Source organism: Argentina silus (genome assembly GCF_951799395.1).
Source record: "Argentina silus genome assembly, chromosome: 2".
In the NCBI taxonomy this organism is placed as follows: domain Eukaryota; kingdom Metazoa; phylum Chordata; class Actinopteri; order Argentiniformes; family Argentinidae; genus Argentina; species Argentina silus.
The window spans coordinates 33,800,937-33,820,936 of NC_139656.1; the positions used below are offsets into that span (position 1 = coordinate 33,800,937).

General features: G+C 49.5%; 1 protein-coding gene across 1 annotated transcript in view; it reads right to left on the bottom strand.

Moving 5' to 3' along the window:
• Positions 1-20,000, bottom strand: part of LOC310801343 (rap guanine nucleotide exchange factor 6-like) — a gene marked incomplete at its 3' end in the record, with an annotated part of 35,147 nt that overhangs the window by 1,117 nt on the left and 14,030 nt on the right. Inside the window, exons 2-5 of the mRNA XM_083665337.1 lie at positions 13,741-13,811; positions 12,755-12,811; positions 10,859-10,942; positions 546-615 (exon numbers count right to left, since the gene is read on the bottom strand). Of these exons, the coding sequence (XP_083521463.1) occupies positions 546-615; positions 10,859-10,942; positions 12,755-12,811; positions 13,741-13,811 (282 nt within the window). The remainder of the gene's footprint in view (positions 1-545; positions 616-10,858; positions 10,943-12,754; positions 12,812-13,740; positions 13,812-20,000) is intronic.

Genomic DNA, 20,000 nt, shown 5'->3' on the forward strand with positions numbered 1-20,000 from the left:
ACACACACACACACACACACAGAAACAGACACATACAGACAGACAGACAGACACACAAACAGTCATAGAAAGAGAGACAGACAGACAGACAGACGTCATGCCCATCAACGTGTTTACTGATGGTGATATACTGCTGTTATGGGTGTCACATAGACTTGTATAATCCGGCTAAACAGAGAGAGAGATGGGTAGCAGAGAGAAAGACATAGGGAGAGGAGAGAAGGAGAGAAAAGGAGGGAGAGATGGGAGACAGAGTCCAACAGAGAGGGATAAGAGTCAGAGAGAGAGAGAGAAAGAGAGAGAGAAAGAAAGTCAGAGAAAGAGAGAGAGTCAGAGAGAGAGAGAGAAAGGGAGAGAGAGAGAGAGAGAGAGAGAAAGGGAGAGAGAGAGAGAGAGAAGAGAGAGTCAGAGAGAGAGAGAGAACGGGAGAGAGAGAGAGAGAGAGAGAGAGAGAAAGGGAGAGAGAGAGAGAGAGAGAGAGAGAAAGGGAGAGAGAGAGAGAGAGAGAGAAAGGGAGAGAGAGAGAGAGAGGCGTCTCTACTCACCACAATCATTTCTGAGGGCTCTAGAGTGATGCATTCACAGCCACGTCTGCCCCCCAGCTGCTTCCCAAAGCTGAGGAGAGGAGAACACAGGAGAGAGAGAGAGGGGGGGGGGTTACACCAGAGAGACAACAGCAAGGAGATATCCTCATACATTCACAGAGATTCACACTTCAGGGTGAAATTGGCCTGATGAAGATCCGCACACGATCCAAACGTGTCCGTTCAGTCTGTAAACAGGAGACAGGCGGCTGAGCCGTTGAGTGTGTGGGCCACGCTTCATTATACATCACAATACACATTATACCATATTCAGACATGTACCGACTCCAACCATTTACATTTATGGCATTTAGCAGACGCCTTTATCCAAAGCGACTTACAACAAATACATTTGTTTAAGTAAGTGAATCATCTATCCATCAGTCATCATAAGATAAAGTAATCATGCTCAGACCAGGGGCCATCGGCAGTCACAATGCCAGAAGAAGGAAAAATTCTTTTTTTTTTTTCCTTCATCCAAGATGTCGAGGTTACCACGTCAACGTGACATCAAGACGTCTGCATTCAAAACGTCTGAATTCTGGAAGCTTATGGGTCTGCTAGCAGTGACCTGTTCAAGGCAGGGGCCTTGTCCTTGTACGTTCCTGCTTATCCATCGAGTATCGGCGACTTTGGCCATCTATTGCTAGCAGGCTAAAGTGGCTGCGTGTTAACAAACAGAGGCTCTGGAAGGTTAAGCCAGTCAGGTGCCCTTTGAGGAGTGAATGGAGGCTGTCCTCCTCCTCTGTGGCCAGTAAGGTCATGTTCTTCTGTCATCATACATCAATGCAGCCTTATTGATCTGGTCAGGGCTCACAGCCGGTACACACCGCCTGGTTGGTTAGCCTGCACAAAACAGCACAACACAGAAGGACATAGAACAACACAGAACACCACAGACAACACAGAACACATAACAACAGAGCACACATAACAACACAGAACACTACAGAACCACACAGAACACCACAGAACACCACAGAACAACACAGAACAACACAGAAGGACATAGAACACATAACAACAGAGCACACATAACAACACAGAACACTACAGAACCACACAGAACACCACAGAACACCACAGAACAACACAGAACAACACAGAAGGACATAGAACCAAGCAGAACACTACAGAAGAAAGCAGAACACCACAGCTGAGGGGTTTTCACACCTTCAGCTCCATCACCTACAACAATCACCTGGTGTTAGTCTAACAGTGACCGTGTCCCTGAACACTCCACTCAGAGTACAGGTCCTTCTGTCTGCCATGAGGACAAAAGAACATTTATTTAAAGGAAAGTGTGTGTGTGTGTGTGGGGGGGGGGGGGGGGATCTCTCACTTCTCATATCACGCGGAATAGCCTATCCTTTGCAGATCATCATTGACATTTTCTTTCCTTCTTTCTTTCATTTGTTCATTTGTTCACCGTGTGTCACATCTCAATGGGCTGATCCCATCTGCAATCAGAGCAGGCAAGACTGTGCTGGAAACACACCAGGCCAACCGTGCTCCAGTTAACGTGTAGAACTGAGGACTGTTCATGGCTCTGTGTGTGTGTGTGTGTGTGTGTGTGTGTGTGTGTGTGCGCACGTATGCGTGTGCGTGTGTGTGTGTGTGTGTGTGTGTGTGTGTGCGCACGTATGCGTGTGCGTGTGTGTGTGCGTGCGCACGTATGCGTGTGCGTGTGTGTGTGCATGTCTGAGAGAGAGTGAGAGAGAGTGAGAGAGAGTGAGAGAGAGTGAGAGAGAGAACAGTGGTTGTAATTGTAAGAGTATGTTATCCTGGGAGACCCAAATGGTAATCTTCTATTCTCTTTCCCTCCGCCTCCTCCTCCTTTAATCATGCACATGTTCCTGCTCTGTCTCCTGCCTTGATTCAGAGCTCCAATGAAAACATGTCTCTATAACGTGTTAGACCAGGATGATGAAAGACCTTTCATTAGGGAGAGGGAGGGAGGGAGAGAGAGAGAGAGAGAGAGAGAAAGACTACCCAACCCCTGGGCTGTGCTGTGGGCAGTGGTGCCTCAGTTTTCTTGAGGAGGACTTTGATATTCAGTTGTATGCTAATGCACTGTTAAGTCCCTGAGGTAGGACCCAATGGCACTGACAGTACTGGGACGCCAATACCGGGACGTCAATACTGGGATGACAATACTGGGATAGTGAAATGACAATAGAAGAAGGAATGACGTGATGAGTCACAGTTCTAATGAAAAGCGTCTCTGCCTACGACAGTACTCCACCTACGACAGTACTCCACCCAACAAAGGAAACCGCGACGTAAACATTGAGACATCAGGGATTTTTCTAATTAATTCTGACTGGGAAAATCCACAGAGTTCTCTGTAAGAAGCTGGTGTGGTACTGGCAGTGCGATGGCATCAGGGACCACAGATTCCACCATGGCACCCACAATGCCAGCTCCATGTGGGTGCCAGCCAGCCAGCAGGGGTACTACCTAAAGGGACTTTCTAATCCAGTCACAAAAGGTGCTCCTTCTGAGCATATAACTGAATATCAATGTCCTCCTCCAGAATACTGATGCACCACTGCCCACGGAACAGCCCAGGGGTTTCTCTATCTGGCAGGTCTCTCTGTCTCTCTCTCTCTGTCTCACCCACTCTCTCTCTCTCTCTCTGTCTCTCTCACCCACCCACCCACCCACCCACTCTCTCTCTCTTTTTCTCTCTCTCTCTTCCTTCCTCTCTGTCCCTCTGTCTCTCTCCCTCTCTCCTTCCCTCCCCCTCCCTCTCTCTCCCCTTCCATCCCTCTCTCTCCTTCCCTGTCTCTCCCCTTCCCTGTCTCTCTCTCTCCTTCCTTCCCTCCCCCTCCCTCCTTCCCCGTCTCTCCCTCTCTCTCCCCTTCCCTGTCTCTCCCTCTCTCTCCCCTTCCCTCCCTCTCTCCCCTTCCCTGTCTCTCTCTCTCCTTCCTTCCCTCCCCCTCCCTTCCTCCAGAGACAGAGAGCTGGTAGGACTGTGTGCTTCAGTGTGTTGTGTTCTGCTGGGGGAGCTGGAGGTCAGGCTAACTCTGACAACTCTCTCCACCCTCCAGTGGTGCTGAGGCCCGGCTGCCCGGGCTCTGGACCTGCTGTCTGTCAGCTCGGGGAGATGCTGCCAAGCGGGTCAGGCTGTTCTGCCTCTCTCTCTCTCTCTCTGTCTCTCTCTCTCGGTGTGTGTGAGTGTGTGTGTCTCTCTCTCTCTGTGCGTGCGTGCGTGCGTCCATACAGCAGAGTAGCCAGCTTTGACCCACATAGGATTTAATCTGCTGTGGTACGTTACAGCACTGCACACATGTAGGAGGAGGAGGAGGGATGGTAACAGAGAGGCTACTGCTGTCTCTCTAACCCCTGTGTAGTACTGCTGTCTAACCCCTGTGTAGTGCTGCTGTCTCTCTAACCTGTGTAGTGCTGCTGTCTCTCTAACCCCTGTGTAGTACTGCTGTCTCTCTAACCCCTGTGTAGTACTGCTGTCTCTCTAACCCCTGTGTAGTACTGCTGTCTCTCTAACCCCTGTGTAGTGCTGCTGTCTCTCTAACCTGTGTAGTGCTGCTGTCTCTCTAACCTGTGTAGTGCTGCTGTCTCTCTAACCTGTGTAGTACTGCTGTCTCTCTAACCTGTGTAGTGCTGCTGTCTCTCTAACCTGTGTAGTGCTGCTGTCTCTCTAACCCCTGTGTAGTACTGCTGTCTCTCTAACCTGTGTAGTGCTGCTGTCTCTCTAACCTGTGTAGTGCTGCTGTCTCTCTCTCTGTGTAGTGCTGCTGTCTCTCTAACCTGTGTAGTGCTGCTGTCTCTCTAACCTGTGTAGTACTGCTGTCTCTCTAACCTGTGTAGTACTGCTGTCTCTCTAACCTGTGTAGTACTGCTGTCTCTCTCTCTGTGTAGTGCTGCTGTCTCTCTAACCTGTGTAGTGCTGCTGTCTCTCTAACCTGTGTAGTACTGCTGTCTCTCTAACCTGTGTAGTGCTGCTGTCTCTCTAACCTGTGTAGTGCTGCTGTCTCTCTAACCTGTGTAGTGCTGCTGTCTCTCTAACCTGTGTAGTACTGCTGTCTCTCTAACCTGTGTAGTACTGCTGTCTCTCTCTCTGTGTAGTGCTGCTGTCTCTCTAACCTGTGTAGTGCTGCTGTCTCTCTAACCTGTGTAGTACTGCTGTCTCTCTAACCTGTGTAGTACTGCTGTCTCTCTAACCCCTGTGTAGTACTGCTGTCTCTCTAACCTGTGTAGTGCTGCTGTCTCTCTAACCTGTGTAGTGCTGCTGTCTCTCTCTCTGTGTAGTGCTGCTGTCTCTCTCTCTGTGTAGTGCTGCTGTCTCTCTAACCTGTGTAGTGCTGCTGTCTCTCTAACCTGTGTAGTACTGCTGTCTCTCTCTCTGTGTAGTGCTGCTGTCTCTCTAACCCCTGTGTAGTGCTGCTGTGTAGTGCTGCTGTCTCTCTAACCTGTGTAGTGCTGCTGTCTCTCTAACCTGTGTAGTGCTGCTGTCTCTCTAACCCCTGTGTAGTGCTGCTGTCTCTCTAACCCCTGTGTAGTACTGCTGTCTCTCTAACCCCTGTGTAGTGCTGCTGTCTCTAACCCCTGTGTAGTGCTGCTGTCTCTAACCCCTGTGTAGTACTGCTGTGTGTGTGTGTGTGTGTGTGTGTGTGTGTGTGTGTGTGTGTGTGTGTGTGTGTGTGTGTGTGTGTGTGTGTGACGATACTGCTGTCTCTCTAACCCCTGACCCCTGTGTAGTGCTGCTGTCTCTCCTAACCCCTGTGCAGTCTCTCTTCATCTGACATCCTCTCCTACAGACGTCCACAGACGTGAAGCCTAAGAGTCTAAGAGTGAAGCTTCAGAGAGTTCCTCTTTCTCTACTCCCTCCAGAACAAACTCTACTGTCTACTCCCTCCAGAACAAACTCTACTGTCTACTCCCTCCAGAACAAACTCTACTCCCTCCATAACAAACTCTACTGTCTACTCCCTCCATAACAAACTCTACTGTCTACTCCCTCCAGAACAAACTCTACTGTCTACTCCCTCCATAACAAACTCTACTCTCTACTCCCTCCATAACAAACTCTACTGTCTACTCCCTCCATAACAAACTCTACTGTCTACTCCCTCCAGAACAAACTCTACTCCCCTCCAGAACAAACTCTACTGTCTACTCCCCTCCAGAACAAACTCTACTGTCTACTCCCTCCATAACAAACTCTACTCCCCTCCATAACAAACTCTACTGTCTACTCCCTCCATAACAAACTCTACTCCCCTCCATAACAAACTCTACTGTCTACTCCCTCCATAACAAACTCTACTCCCTCCATAACAAACTCTACTCTCTACTCCCCTCCAGAACAAACTCTACTGTCTACTCCCTCCATAACAAACTCTACTGTCTACTCCCTCCATAACAAACTCTACTCTCTACTCCCCTCCATAACAAACTCTACTGTCTACTCCCCTCCAGAACAAACTCTACTCTCTACTCCCTCCATAACAAACTCTACTGTCTACTCCCTCCATAACAAACTCTACTGTCTACTCCCCTCCAGAACAAACTCTACTCTCTACTCCCTCCATAACAAACTCTACTGTCTACTCCCTCCATAACAAACTCTACTGTCTACTCCCTCCATAACAAACTCTACTGTCTACTCCCTCCATAACAAACTCTCCTGTCTACTCCCTCCATAACAAACTCTACTGTCTACTCCCTCCATAACAAACTCTACTCCCCTCCAGAACAAACTCTACTGTCTACTCCCCTCCAGAACAAACTCTACTGTCTACCCCCTCCATAACAAACTCTACTCCCCTCCATAACAAACTCTACTGTCTACTCCCTCCATAACAAACTCTACTCCCCTCCATAACAAACTCTACTGTCTACTCCCTCCATAACAAACTCTACTCCCCTCCAGAACAAACTCTACTGTCTACTCCCTCCATAACAAACTCTACTGTCTACTCCCTCCATAACAAACTCTACTGTCTACTCCCTCCATAACAAACTCTACTCCCCTCCATAACAAACTCTACTGTCTACTCCCTCCATAACAAACTCTACTCCCTCCATAACAAACTCTACTCTCTACTCCCCTCCAGAACAAACTCTACTGTCTACTCCCTCCATAACAAACTCTACTGTCTACTCCCTCCATAACAAACTCTACTGTCTACTCCCTCCATAACAAACTCTACTGTCTACTCCCTCCATAACAAACTCTACCATCTACTCTCGCATCTAAACAGGATCTAAACCACCTAAAACGTGGTTAACAATGTAACAGAGTCCTGAGGTAAACGTGGATAACAATGTAACAGAGTCCTGAGGTAAACATGGATAACAATGTAAGAGTCCTGAGGTAAACGTGGTTAACAATGTAACAGAGTCCTGAGGTAAACGTGGTTAACAATGTAACAGAGTCCTGAGGTAAACATGGATAACAATGTAACAGAGTCCTGAGGTAAACATGGATAACAATGTAACAGAGTCCTGAGGTAAACATGGATAACAATGTAACAGAGTCCTGAGGTAAACATGGATAACAATGTAACAGAGTCCTGAGGTAAACATGGATAACAATGTAAGAGTCCTGAGGTAAACGTGGATAACAATGTAACAGAGTCCTGAGGTAAACATGGATAACAATGTAACAGAGTCCTGAGGTAAACATGGATAACAATGTAAGAGTCCTGAGGTAAACGTGGATAACAATGTAACAGAGTCCTGAGGTAAACGTCTGTAGCAACTGCAGTGAAACATCAACACATATTTAGCAAATGACAGTCAAGAGAACAGGTTCAACCCAGACCCACAACCCTGACAGCTGATGGAGTAGGAGGAGTAGGAGGAGTAGGTGTTAAGGCATGCGTGAGAGAGAAGACCACACACACATGAACACAGACACACGAACACACACACACACACACCTCTTAACCAAATATAGTCTCTAGTCTAGAGGTAGTCATGTCACCCTAGGTTTCCCCCACCCTGGTCAGTATGGCCACAGTTCCGGAAGGCTGCAGAAACTGGAGGAAAACAGAAGCTGAAGGAAGCTTAGCCCCAGTGTCTCCATAGTAACAACAACCCAAGTGCGTAGACTGTGGTTTGACTTGTGGTTTCTCTCTCTCTTTCTTCAAACTCTTTCCTGCTCTGTTGTTGGGCAACAATGACCCAATGAGTCACACACAGGCGAGACTGGAGAGACTATAAGTCAATTGAAATAAACTATATCAAAATACTGAACTCACAAAGTGGAGAGAGGCAAACAGATAGTTTCAGGGAGGCCTATTCATCATCTATGACTACCACACTGTGCCCCCTCCTACTACTATGGCTTTGTTATTACTACTACATAACAGTTACTCATGCCACAATGCAACACAATAGGGAAAACAAACCCTAACAACTCAGTAGGCGATATCTAAGGGAATTGCGTCCGACAACAGAATATTCCCCTTCACAGTTCGATGTGTAGCACTTTGAGATTGACAGCACTTGCTCTGACGTGTCGTAACACTAGACACCAGAAGACAAAACCGTCATTCACATCACTACAACCTTCACCACGATGGAGCTGGAATCCCAGTGCCTTTTTTCTAAACGTGGAAATAACTAAAAAGCATTAAACTTTTTTTAACGTAATGCTACAGTACCTTGTCTTTCTCACAGTTTCATCATTCTCACCTTCAGTATGACCGGGCCGGGCCGACAAGAGAAGAGCTTCAGTTTCATCCGATACAGAACGGCGCTAGCTGGGAGAAATCAACCTGTTGTTGGGGACGTGGATCAGAAAGCCTTCCCTCCCTGTTGGACAGGGCTACGGTCACTCACCCACACTGGGTCAAGCATACATACTCCACATCTTTTAATGAAGTGAAACTGTAAATGACTGTTAAAAACAACAACTTCCCATCTGAACGGCCACAGAACAAGTTCACACCAAGGGAAACTTCTGTCTTATTCTGGGAAAAAAAAAGCAACTCTTAATGTTTCAATCTCTCTCTCTCTTTCTTTCATTCTGCCTCTCCGTGGTGAGTTTCTCTTTCACATGACCAGCGTAGGTGTAGACCAGCACCACAGTGAGGGAGAACTGTGATTTCAGAGGAGCCCTGTGGGCATCCTGCCTGAACGCCGCGGGGGAATTCCCAAAACATCCAGTCCGTTACTCGCGTTTTTCCCAGGAAATCAACCGCGCATGCCGGCTTGAGTTAGCCAGCGGAGAGAGAGAGAGAGAGAGAGTCAGAGAGAGAGAGAGAGAGAGAGAGAGAGAGGGAACTTTCAAACAAAACAACTCCTCAATGAGTTTCTCCAGCACCATCCTTCCCTGTGCTCCAAGCCTGTCAAATTCAAAACAGAACAATGGTAAAAAGCATAGCCTTGGGTCCACAGCCATGGAACACACAGCCTAAACACTAACCCAGAAAACAGCAACGGATCCGCTTCGCTGGTTCCTTACAGCGGAAACGATATCCAGAATATCCCACAAACAATGACAGGGGAAGAGTACAGATCTCAATCCAAACGTCTGATGTTCCAGAAATCGAATCCAAACTTCTGATCTTCTAGACCTCTAATGCGAGCCCAGAACGTGTCCGTACAGATCCACAGGGAGGATGAAGAGAGTCTGAGTTTGTTCTTTTCTAGGGGAGTGTGTGTTCTCTGTCTGCTCTGGTCTCTGTGTGTCCGGTGGCTGGCTCCAAGGCGGTGTGTGTGTTTGTGTGTGTGTTAGTGTGGGTGTGTGTGTGTTAGTGTGTGTGTGTGTGTGTGGTGTGTGCTCATTTCCTGCCTGGATGTGCTTCTGGGCTCCAGGCTGCTCAGGAACACATGGCCAGTCACAGTTCTGCCAGGAGTTCCGCATTCCACACCCCCCCCCCCTCCCTCACACACACACACACACACCCTAACTTCCAAACAGCCCTGCAGACCCCTACAGGGCAGCACCCCACCCCCACCCCCACCCCCACCACCCTGCTCTGTCTGTCATCAACTAACCCACACACTGACTACATGCTCTGACAGACACACACCACCACCACCACCACCCCCACCCCCTTGGGACACTGGTACTTGCCCAACTTCTTTCTGCTCTGCAGCACATGGTGGTCACCTGATGTGGACGACGCTGCCGACACGCAGGTTCATCAACCAACTGGCTTCCGAAAGCTCAGCGTCCCATTTTCCGTTTGTTTCATCCCAGAGAGTTTCAAATCCGAGTTAATATGCAGACTAGGACAACCAGAGATATCTGCGTAGGAGTCTGGAAAAATAGCACTTATCTGGCTTTGATATAAATGGGGTTGGAGAAATGGCTCAGTGTGCAAATTGCCTTTAAAAACATTTGGAGTCCCGAGCTAACACAACTAATTGGTTCAGATTTGTGTTTTATGTGCATGAGGGGCTGAGGAGGGGAGGGGAGGGGGGGAGGAGGGGGGAGGGGAATAGGAGGGGAGGGGAGGAGGGGAGAGAAAGAGGAGGGGAGGGAAGGAGGGGAGGAGGGGAAGAGGAAGAGGAGGGGAGAGGAAGAGGAGGGGAGGGGAGGGGAGGGGAGGAGAGATGGGGAAGAGGAGGGGAGGAGAGGAGGGGAAGAGGAGGGGAGGGGAGGAGGGGAGGGGAAGAGGAGGGGAGAGGAAGGGAGGAGGGGAGGGGAGGGGAGGAGAGGAAGGGAAGGGAGGAGGGGAGGGGAGGAGGGGAGGTGTGAGAGAGAGGCCGGGACAGATGAAAAACATTAATAAGGAGCGAAAATCTGCCTGCTGGTGTGTGTGTGTGTGTGTGTGTGTGTGTGTGTGTGTGTGTGTGTGTGTGTGTGTGTCTGAGACGGTCGGAGACATCTGCACTCAATCAGTGCACGCACACACACACACCCCTTATTATTGGCTTTAAAAGTTAGGAAGCGTCACGTGGACCTCTAGGAATCTCACACACACACGTTTCAACGCTACACTCAATCATACAGACATGATCCCTACTCGAGGTGTGTGGGGAGTGAGTGTGTGTGTGTGTGTGTGTGTATCCCCCCCCCCTCTCTCTCTCTCTCTCTCCTGTTCAGTGACAACCCAGTGAGCCGTGGCAGGATCTTACTCTGTTCAGCTCTCACTCTCTGCTCTATTACCTCCCTTCATCAGCCGTCTTATCAAGCCTCACACACACACACACACAGACACACACACACACACACACACACACACACACACACGCACACGCACACGCAAGCACGGGCGTGCACACACACACACACACACACACACACACACACACACACACGGTGTGAAGGGGCCGTGGTCTGAGGTACCTACCAGCATCGGGCCAAGTACATGTGCTCCTTGACGAAGACGCTGCCAGAGAGCAGGATGTACCAGCAGGCCGCCACGCTGTCAGGACTGGGACACAGAGACAACATAAGCTGTTACTTTAACTGTTCATTATCACTGAGAGAGACAGAGAGAGAGAGAGAGAGGGGTTTCAACTGTTCATTATCACTGAGAGAGAGAGAGAGAGAGAGAGAGAGAGAGAGAGAGAGAGAGAGAAAGTGAGAAAGAGAGAGAGAGAGAGAGAGAGGTGTGTGGATATACATATATTTGCATGAACACATGTATTACATTTAATACATTCGTTTCATATGAATAAAAATCAATTGGGCTCGACGCTTGATTGGCTTTAAGAGCAATTACCTATTATTTACTGTTACCTGCATTCATAGAACGCTTGGGCTGAGCATTCCACATCGGAAGAGCAAGCAATCATGCAATCATACAGCAAGAAGCGATACATCTCCTTTTATGAGAGTCAATAAACGGTGGAGGAGGTGTCAGGGAGGCTAGTATATGGGAGGTAGGGTAAATCATCCTAATTGCAATAAAAGGTAAACATATAACAGCCCCCCCCCCCGATGTGGGAAGCAGATGCATTAGCACGGTCACATGTGCTGGATGTGGAAGTGATTAGGCGCCATTAGAGGAATCCTGATTGTTTTCATGTGCTGTTTCATACCTCCATGCCCCCCGCTCAGCACTCTCACTGGGCCTAATCGGAGCTGGCACACTGACTGCTACGGTGTCTGTCTGTATAGCCCTAGGAGAGGTGTGTGTGTGTGTGTTGAGATGGTTTCTATTGGAAATTAAGCTACTGAGGGAGTTTAATGGGATTGCAATGAGAGGAGGAATACATCAACAGAGGCTGGAGATGCAGAGTCTGTCTCTGTCTGTCTGCCTGTCTGCCTCCTTGTCTGTCTGCCTGTCTGTCTGCCTCCTTGCCTGTCTGCCTGTTTGCCTGTCTGTCTGCCTCCTTGCCTGTCTGCCTCCTTGTCTGTCTGCCTGCCTGCCTGCCTGCTTGCCTGCCTGTCTGTCTGTCTGTCTCCTTGTCTGCCTGTCTGTCAGCCTCCTTGTCTGTCTGCCTGCCTGTCTGTCTGTCTGCCTCCTTGTCTGCCTCCTTGTCTGTCTGCCTGTCTGTCTGCCTCCTTGCCTGTCTGCCTGTTTGCCTCCTTGCCTGTCTGTCTGCCTCCTTGCCTGTCTGCCTCCTTGTCTGTCTGCCTGCCTGCCTGCTTGCCTGTCTCCTTGTCTGCCAGCCTCCTTGTCTGTCTGCCTGCCTGTCTGTCAGCCTCCTTGTCTGTCTGTCTGTCTGTCTGTCTGTCTGCCTCCTTGCCTGCCTGTCTGCCTCTCCTCATCGCCCCAGCTCCTCTACCAGCAGCAGACAGCCATAACTCTTCCCCTCCAGACACAAGCAGCTCTATCTGATGACTGACAGAGATGATGTTCTGCTTGTCATGCTGACACCAATCAACGCTTTGATGCGTGAGAGGTTGAACCAACACCTTGACAACAACAGCATGTGATAAGGACATCTGAGGAGGTAGAAGGATCAATTAAGTCATCGGGAGGATCTGTATGTGGTCATGGCAACAAAACACCTGCAGAACTGTAACACGATAAGGAAGTGAGCTTCAGACATGAGGAGAATGGAACGGATGATTAGATGTGTAAAGTGGCGACTATGGTTGAAAACAGAGCATAAGCTGCTATGATCTGATAGGGAAACGTGCCACAGACATGAGTGAGGAGATAAATGATCGTAGCCAAGCAGAGACCATGGGAAGTTAGAGCTATTCTCAGGCTTTCCTGTTTGTGTCTGTGTGCGTGTGTCTCTGTATGCATGTGTGTGTGTGTGTGTGTGTGTGTGTGTGTGTGTTGACTTACTAGAACAGGATGTGGTTCGCTTCATGTCTCTCGTACCTGGCTGAGGTACACATCGACCTGAGAAAAGCACAACAACACAGAAATCACACACACGGAACCAGACACAGGCTTGTATATGCAGAGTGTCCAGAGAAGACGCTTGTTCACACAGTCAACCCCAGAGGCCGGCGGTCTTAAGGCCCCCGGCCACAATAATCCACTGTATCCATTCATTACGGATTGAGCCGATGGCTTCTCTATGGGAGTGACACACTGTAAACAGTCTGTTCGTCCCTTGAGCCAATTAGAAACAAGGTTGCGTATTGAGTTGCTAGGTACAGGCTAGCCTTTGTTGATGATGTTACTGTGTGCTAGCTAGGCTACTGTGTGCCAGCTAGGCTACTGTGTGCTAGCTAGGCTACTGTGTGCCAGCTAGGCTACTGTGTGCTAGCTAGGCTACTGTGTGCTAGCTAGGCTACTGTGTGCCAGCTAGGCTACTGTGTGCCAGCTAGGCTACTGTGTGCCAGCTAGGCTACTGTGTGCCAGCTAGGCTACTGTGTACTGCGTTTAGTGGGGGTCAGTAACGGGGGCTTTAGTGGGGGTCAGTGATAGGGGCTTTAGTGGGGGTCAGTGATAGGGGCTTTAGTGGGGGTCAGTGTCTGTCTGGTGTCATGGATGGATGGAGAGGTGGGTGATCAGAGCTTGACAATCAGGAATTAGCCAGTTTCCAGTGAGAGCACTGGCCAAGAGGAGGAGATGACGGCCCAATAACAGCAGTACAGCGGGAAGCAAAGGGTGTGCAGCAATTTTAAGTTCTTAAGCCTACCAGTACAGTAGATATCTAACAGCTTAAAAAACGTGTAAACCCTCACGGGGCCAGCAGACAAGTGGCATTGTCAAGAGTGGTGTTCGCCGTGTGAATGGGGCTTTAGGGGGGGTCAGAGTCTGGTGTAAGAGCTGGATGAAGAGGCAGGTGGTGGTAGTGGTGATGAAGATGATGATCTCACCTGAGCTGGTGTTCCCTGAGGTGGGACAGGACATCCATGTGGTACAGGTGACAGTAAATGGTGTGTAAGTCCTGGAACAGAGACGACAGACAGGAGGCCTTAGTTCAGAGGTCAAGTAAAGGTGTCCTACACACATTCTCTCTCTCTCTCTCTCAAAGTAGTCCATATACATATTAATAATAAATGGCAGAAAGTTGTATGTTATACAGCTTCATTACAGTAAAGAATTAATATGCACATCCCATGAAAAAAACAAAACAATGTGTAAACGGTGCTTGTTGTACTTTCTGTAACCGGTACAAGAATAGTACAATTAGAGATGAACGCTCCGCAGCGTTTTATTGCTGCACCACACACAACAATGTTTCAACAGAAGTATCTGGAGAGACGACCCCCTTCTCCTTCTCTCCTCCCCTCCCCACCCCACCCTCCCTACCCCCCACCCCCGGTGTGTGTGTATATGTGTGCGCACCTGTGCATAGTGTGTAGTGTGTGTAGCACACTGTACTGCTCTGGCCACTGGAATCGGCGAACCAAAGGTGTCTAACCAAACCAAACACTGCAGCAGGATTAGTGTGGATTACCAGATTACCGTCAAACACTCCCTTGTACACAAGGCAGCGTGAGGTACAGCAAGCAGAGAGGCGGGGACTGAAACTCAATATCAGAGAAGCACATTTACAGATTAGGCCGGCCTATTGTTTATTTATAAAAAAGGGGCACTACACTCAAAAATGCAAAATTTGTCAGATGCGTTTCACACCTCAAAGGTAGTCCAGATTGTGGTCGGTCCATGTCAGCACTAAGGCCTACCAGCAGACCAGGAAAAAGGGCCGGTTTCATGATAAGGGGACAAGGCCTTTGTTGTTAATCTACAAATCAAATTGACACTCTCAATGCAGACAGAGACACAGTCACACACAAACACTCCACTCACACAAAGCCCTTAAAATAGAGCTCTATCAAGCACAGCTGTTAAAACATTAGGAGCAGTAGCCTGAAGAATGCATGTGAAAGCCTCTGTGCAGCCATATGGTGTGGCAGGACACAGGGCCCATTGAGCCGGCGGGCAACTAGCATTAACAGGTGGAGAGCAAGCCCGGGTGACTGCACGGACGCACACACACACGCACACACAAGCATGCGCGCACACGCACACACACACATATGCGCGCACACGCACACACACACAAGCATGCATGCACAGACACACACACAGACACACACCACATGTGTGTGGCAGAAAAACAATGTGTTAATCAGAGAGATCAGTCAGGGACCAACTCATTGTGACAGATCTAACCTAACATTGCTGTGGATAATTATCTGCTCAGTGACAGACTGGTAACATCAGGGCTCAGAAGAACACTACAGCCTCCGTAGGGGGCTGGATCTGGACTCTACAGCCTCCGTAGGGGGCTGGATCTGGACTCTACAGCCTCCGTAGGGGGCTGGATCTGGACACAGGAGATGGCCAGAAACAAAGGGAGGGGTAAGGAAGTGTGTGTGTGCGTGCGTGCGTGCTTGTGTGTGTGTGTGTGTGTGTATGCGTGCACGCCCGTGTGTGTGTGTGTTTGTGTGTGTGCGTGCGTGTGTGTACGTGCGTGTCTCTGTGTGTGTGTGTGTGTGTGTGTGTACGTGTATGTGTCTCTGTGTGTGTGTGTGTCTGTCTCTATGTGTGTGTACGAGTTTAACAATGAAACATCAAAGGAACCAGCAGAGTAGGGCTAGCCTGGGATCCCCAGTGTGCTAATCTCTCCTTCCCTCCCTCCTTCCTTCCTTCCATCCTTCCATCCTTCCGCAAACCAACACTTCCTGGGTGAGTTGATGAATCCAGAAGCTGCCAGCGGGAGGGACCAGGCAGGGTTGAGGGAGGGTGGTCGACCCCCCCCCCCCCAGGACAACCGTAAACAGAGTTGGGCGTGTGGGGTGTGTACCTACGGTATGAGAGCCCACCCTATGAGAGCCCACCCTACCCTACCAGCACAGCACCATACTGTACTACATAAGCAGTAGTTTCATAGACCTAACCTGGACTAAAGACCATGTCCCATTACACACACACACAGGGTACACACACATACACATACACACAGTATACACACAGGGTACACACAGGGTACACACAGGGTACACACACACACACTTCTAGAGCTTCACAGTAACCTGTATTGTATAATTCCAAGAGTAGGCTTAATCCGTGTCTGGGAAACTCGCTCCTATGAGACGGATCTGGACAGTGTTGTTCTACTGCAGACGTAGAACAGTTCTATCTGTTCTATATCTACGGCTGCACTCCAGTTCTAAAGACCAGACCAGAGCAGAGCAGAGCAGAGCAGACCAGAGCAGAGCAGACCAGAGCAGAGCAGAGCAGAGCAGAGCAGAGCAGAGCAGAGCAGAGCAGCTATCCATCAGCTGTGTTCCGTATGACCAGGAGATGCTTCCAGGAAAGTAGTGGGAGGCGCTCCCAGTCCCGGTCCTCCCGGCCCATATGAATAAAGATTTACTGCCCAGCCGGAGGTACTTTTTATAGACTAGGCTATTTTACCTCATGTTAAATAAGGAGACCTCTCCGTCCAATAGCTTTACAGTTTACAACACAAAGCCTGTCTGTATTGGGTACGGGTGTGATGCACAAACAATGACCTGGAAAAGTCACATTCCAGTTCGTCTGTAGCAATGTATGAAACAGGGCCTTGGGCCGAGAATGTATATCCCTTATTCAGCTTGGATGAGGTGGGAGGGGGGGGGGGGGGGGGGGGGGGATAAAAGACAGACAAGCCATGAAACATGGGAAGCACGAGCAAGTGCTGTACAGACACTACAACTCTATTGACTTTACCTCAGAGCTAACTGGGTTAGCGAGCGCAGCTTCTGCTGTGGCAAGCACTATTTACCTGAGGGGGGAGCTGAGGCTGAGGGCAGTGGTGGGGGGGGGGGTTGGGGTGGGGTTGGGCAGCCAGGACCCTGGGGTGACTGGGGGTTGGGGTGGGGGTGGTGGTGTGTTCAGGTCCAGGCTAGGTCAGGGCAGACAGTACTGGGGGGGTCCACTCAATACCCAGGCGCCGCTCAGAGCACCCTCTCATTGGGAGACCAGGCCAAGGGTCGTCAATATCTAAAACACAGGTAGCGCTGGCCCCTGTTCAAGAGAGCCGCCTAACACACACACACACACACACACACACACACACACACACACACACACACACGTGCGCACACGCACGCAAGCACACACACACACAGGCACACACACAGGCATGCATACACGGACGGACACGGACGGACACGCACACGCACACACACGCACACACTCATCTGCCTCCTGTTCAGTTATTGATCAGACTAAAACAGATCATCAATAGGCCCAGACCAGACAGACAGGAAGTCAGAGGAATCCCGAACGTCAACATTTCCAATAACCCGTCTTTGTGTCCTGCTGGAGTAACTCAATCACGTCACAGAGGACCTCTGTCTCCAGCAGCGGCCACACTGCCGCCGGGGGCAACAGCGCCGTCACTAGTACCTCTCTCTGTCGGTAGGGAGAGACACGGAACGTACAACAGCACCACAACGGGGCTAAGAGTTCACAACACCTTCACAGAGGGGGCTTCTGTTCCCATGTCCACTCTGACATTCCATTCAGAAGGAAAGACATGGGGCGCTCAGTGGCGTAGCACACTAATGCGCTTACCACGTAATCACAAGGTTCCTGCTTCGATACCGACCCTCGACCTATCTTGCATGTCATCCCTCCTCTCTCTCTCACCCACCCACTCACCCGCCTATAGCCATGTAGTCCAGTTCCACACTCGTGATGGGCTTGTCTGGTTGTCTCCCTGACCCTGGTCTTTCACCCTGGAGAGGGTGGAGGAGGAGGAGGAGGGGGGGGGGGGGGGGGGGTGAAGCACTCCTAAGATCACCTTTGACCTTTTGTCCCCTGAGAGTCACAAAGTGGCCCGGACGACCCCATCTGCGTTTGTGACATCACTAGACCGTAGGCTGATCCATTAACACATCACCGGCTGACAACAAAGGACAGTTAAAGAGCCTGAGCAGCAGAAACATGCAGTAGGAACCGGTTAGCTTTATTTACTTGAATAATATAAGATAGCAGATGTCATTATACATGTATGTATGTATATACAGTACCAGTCAAAAGTTTGGACACACCTTCTCATTCAATGGTTTTTCTTTATTTTTATTATTTTCTACATTGTAGATTAATATTGAAGACATCAAAACTATGAAGGAACACATATGGAATTATGTAGTAAACAAAAAAGTGTTAAACAAACCAGAATATGTTTTATATTTTAGATTCTTCAAAGTAGCCACCTTTTGCTTTGATGACGGCTTTGCACACTCTTGGCAAGTTGTGTCCAAACTTTTGACTGGTTCTGTATGTATGTATGTATGTATGTATGTATGTATGTATGTATCCTTTACATATCCAGGACCGTCCCATTGAGATATCTCCTTTTCAGGAGGCCTGGCTGAGACACAGATCCTATGACCAAGGCTAGGTCTCCATCCTATGACCAAGGCTAGGTCTCCATCCTATGACCAAGGCTAGGTCTCCATCCTATGACCAAGGCTAGGTCTCCATCCTATGACCAAGGCTAGGTCTCCATCCTATGACCAAGGCTAGGTCTCCATCCTATGACCAAGGGTAGGTCTCCATCCTAACCTTCAGACAGATCCTATGACCAAGGCTAGGTCTCCATCCTATGACCAAGGGTAGGTCTCCATCCTAACCTTCAGACAGATCCTATGACCAAGGCTAGGTCTCCATCCTATGACCAAGGCTCGGTCTCCATCCTAACCTTCAGACAGATCCTATGACCAAGGCTAGGTCTCCATCCTATGACCAAGGCTCGGTCTCCATCCTATGACCAAGGCTAGGTCTCCATCCTATGACCAAGGCTCGGTCTCCATCCTAACCTTCAGACAGCACCGCCGGGCCTGTTTGCTTCCCCAGCCAGATGTGTGATAAATAAATACAGAGGTTCAGCAATAAAGACAAAGCTTGGCAACTCTGAAGAGGAACATAATAAGGCCGAGGTCATTTCCTAAATCAAGGCATGAAATGATTTTACCATGTTTACAGAGAATATATGATATTAGAGTAAACACAAGCAGCAGAGCAGAGCAAGGAAACAATGACGTTGCAGTCAACTCAAATGTGCTAACCATGCTGGAACGGAGCAGCACGGTCCGTTATGTGTGTGTGTGTGTGTGTGTGTGTGTGTGTGTGTGTGTGCGCGCAGACTGTGTGTGGACACAGGTACAGCACTGCTGCCACCTTCTGGTACAAACACTCCTGCTCCCCCTCGCTTGACCCTGGGAAACACACAGGCCCTGTTTGAATAGTCTTTACAGGAGCAGGGCGGAAGTCTTTTGGAAAACTGCCACGAGGGCAGAATTCAGTTTGAAGTTCCAAACAACAACATCCACCCTTATAATAATATAAACCCCTGAAATGGACTTGAAGTGTCGGACATTAGCTGCTGTGTTTCTGCATGAGCGCTCGATTCGAAGAGGCAGCCACCAGAGACAGAAAGGTGAACATCGGTGAGTCCACTCCCCTAGAACACCCCTGGCCCCTCCCCTAGAACACCCCTGGCCCCTCCCCTAAAACACCCCTGGCCCCTGCCCTAGAACACCCCTGGCCCCTCCCCTAGAATACCCCTGGCCCTTGCCCTAGAATACCCCTGGCCCCTGCCCTAGAACACCCCTGGCCCCTCCCCTAGAATACCCCTGGCCCCTCCCCTAGAACACCCCTGGCCCCTCCCCTAGAACACCCCTGGCCAGTAACATCATGTTTGCATACAAACCAAGTATCGAGCAGGACACTCCATTTTAGAAAGCACATTCGCGGGACCACATCTCATACGTTTGATACCATTCCTCATTCCGTTCCTTGCATTACAATGAGCCCGTCCTCCGATTTCCACCTCCACCAGCCTCCCCTGATACAACCCCATGTCCAGAGAATTCAAACAGTCTTTGGTCCACATTGCCATGTCCAGTATGGGCCTCTTACAGAGGAGGCGTTGTAGATCACACTGCAACACAGCCAATCAGACTACAGGACTAACATCCTTGCAGCCAATCAGACTACAGGACTAACATCCTTGCAGCCATTCAGACTACAGGACTAACATCCTTGCAGCCATTCAGACTACAGGACTAACATCCTTGCAGCCATTCAGACTACAGGACTAACATCCTTGCAGCCATTCAGACTACAGGACTAACAT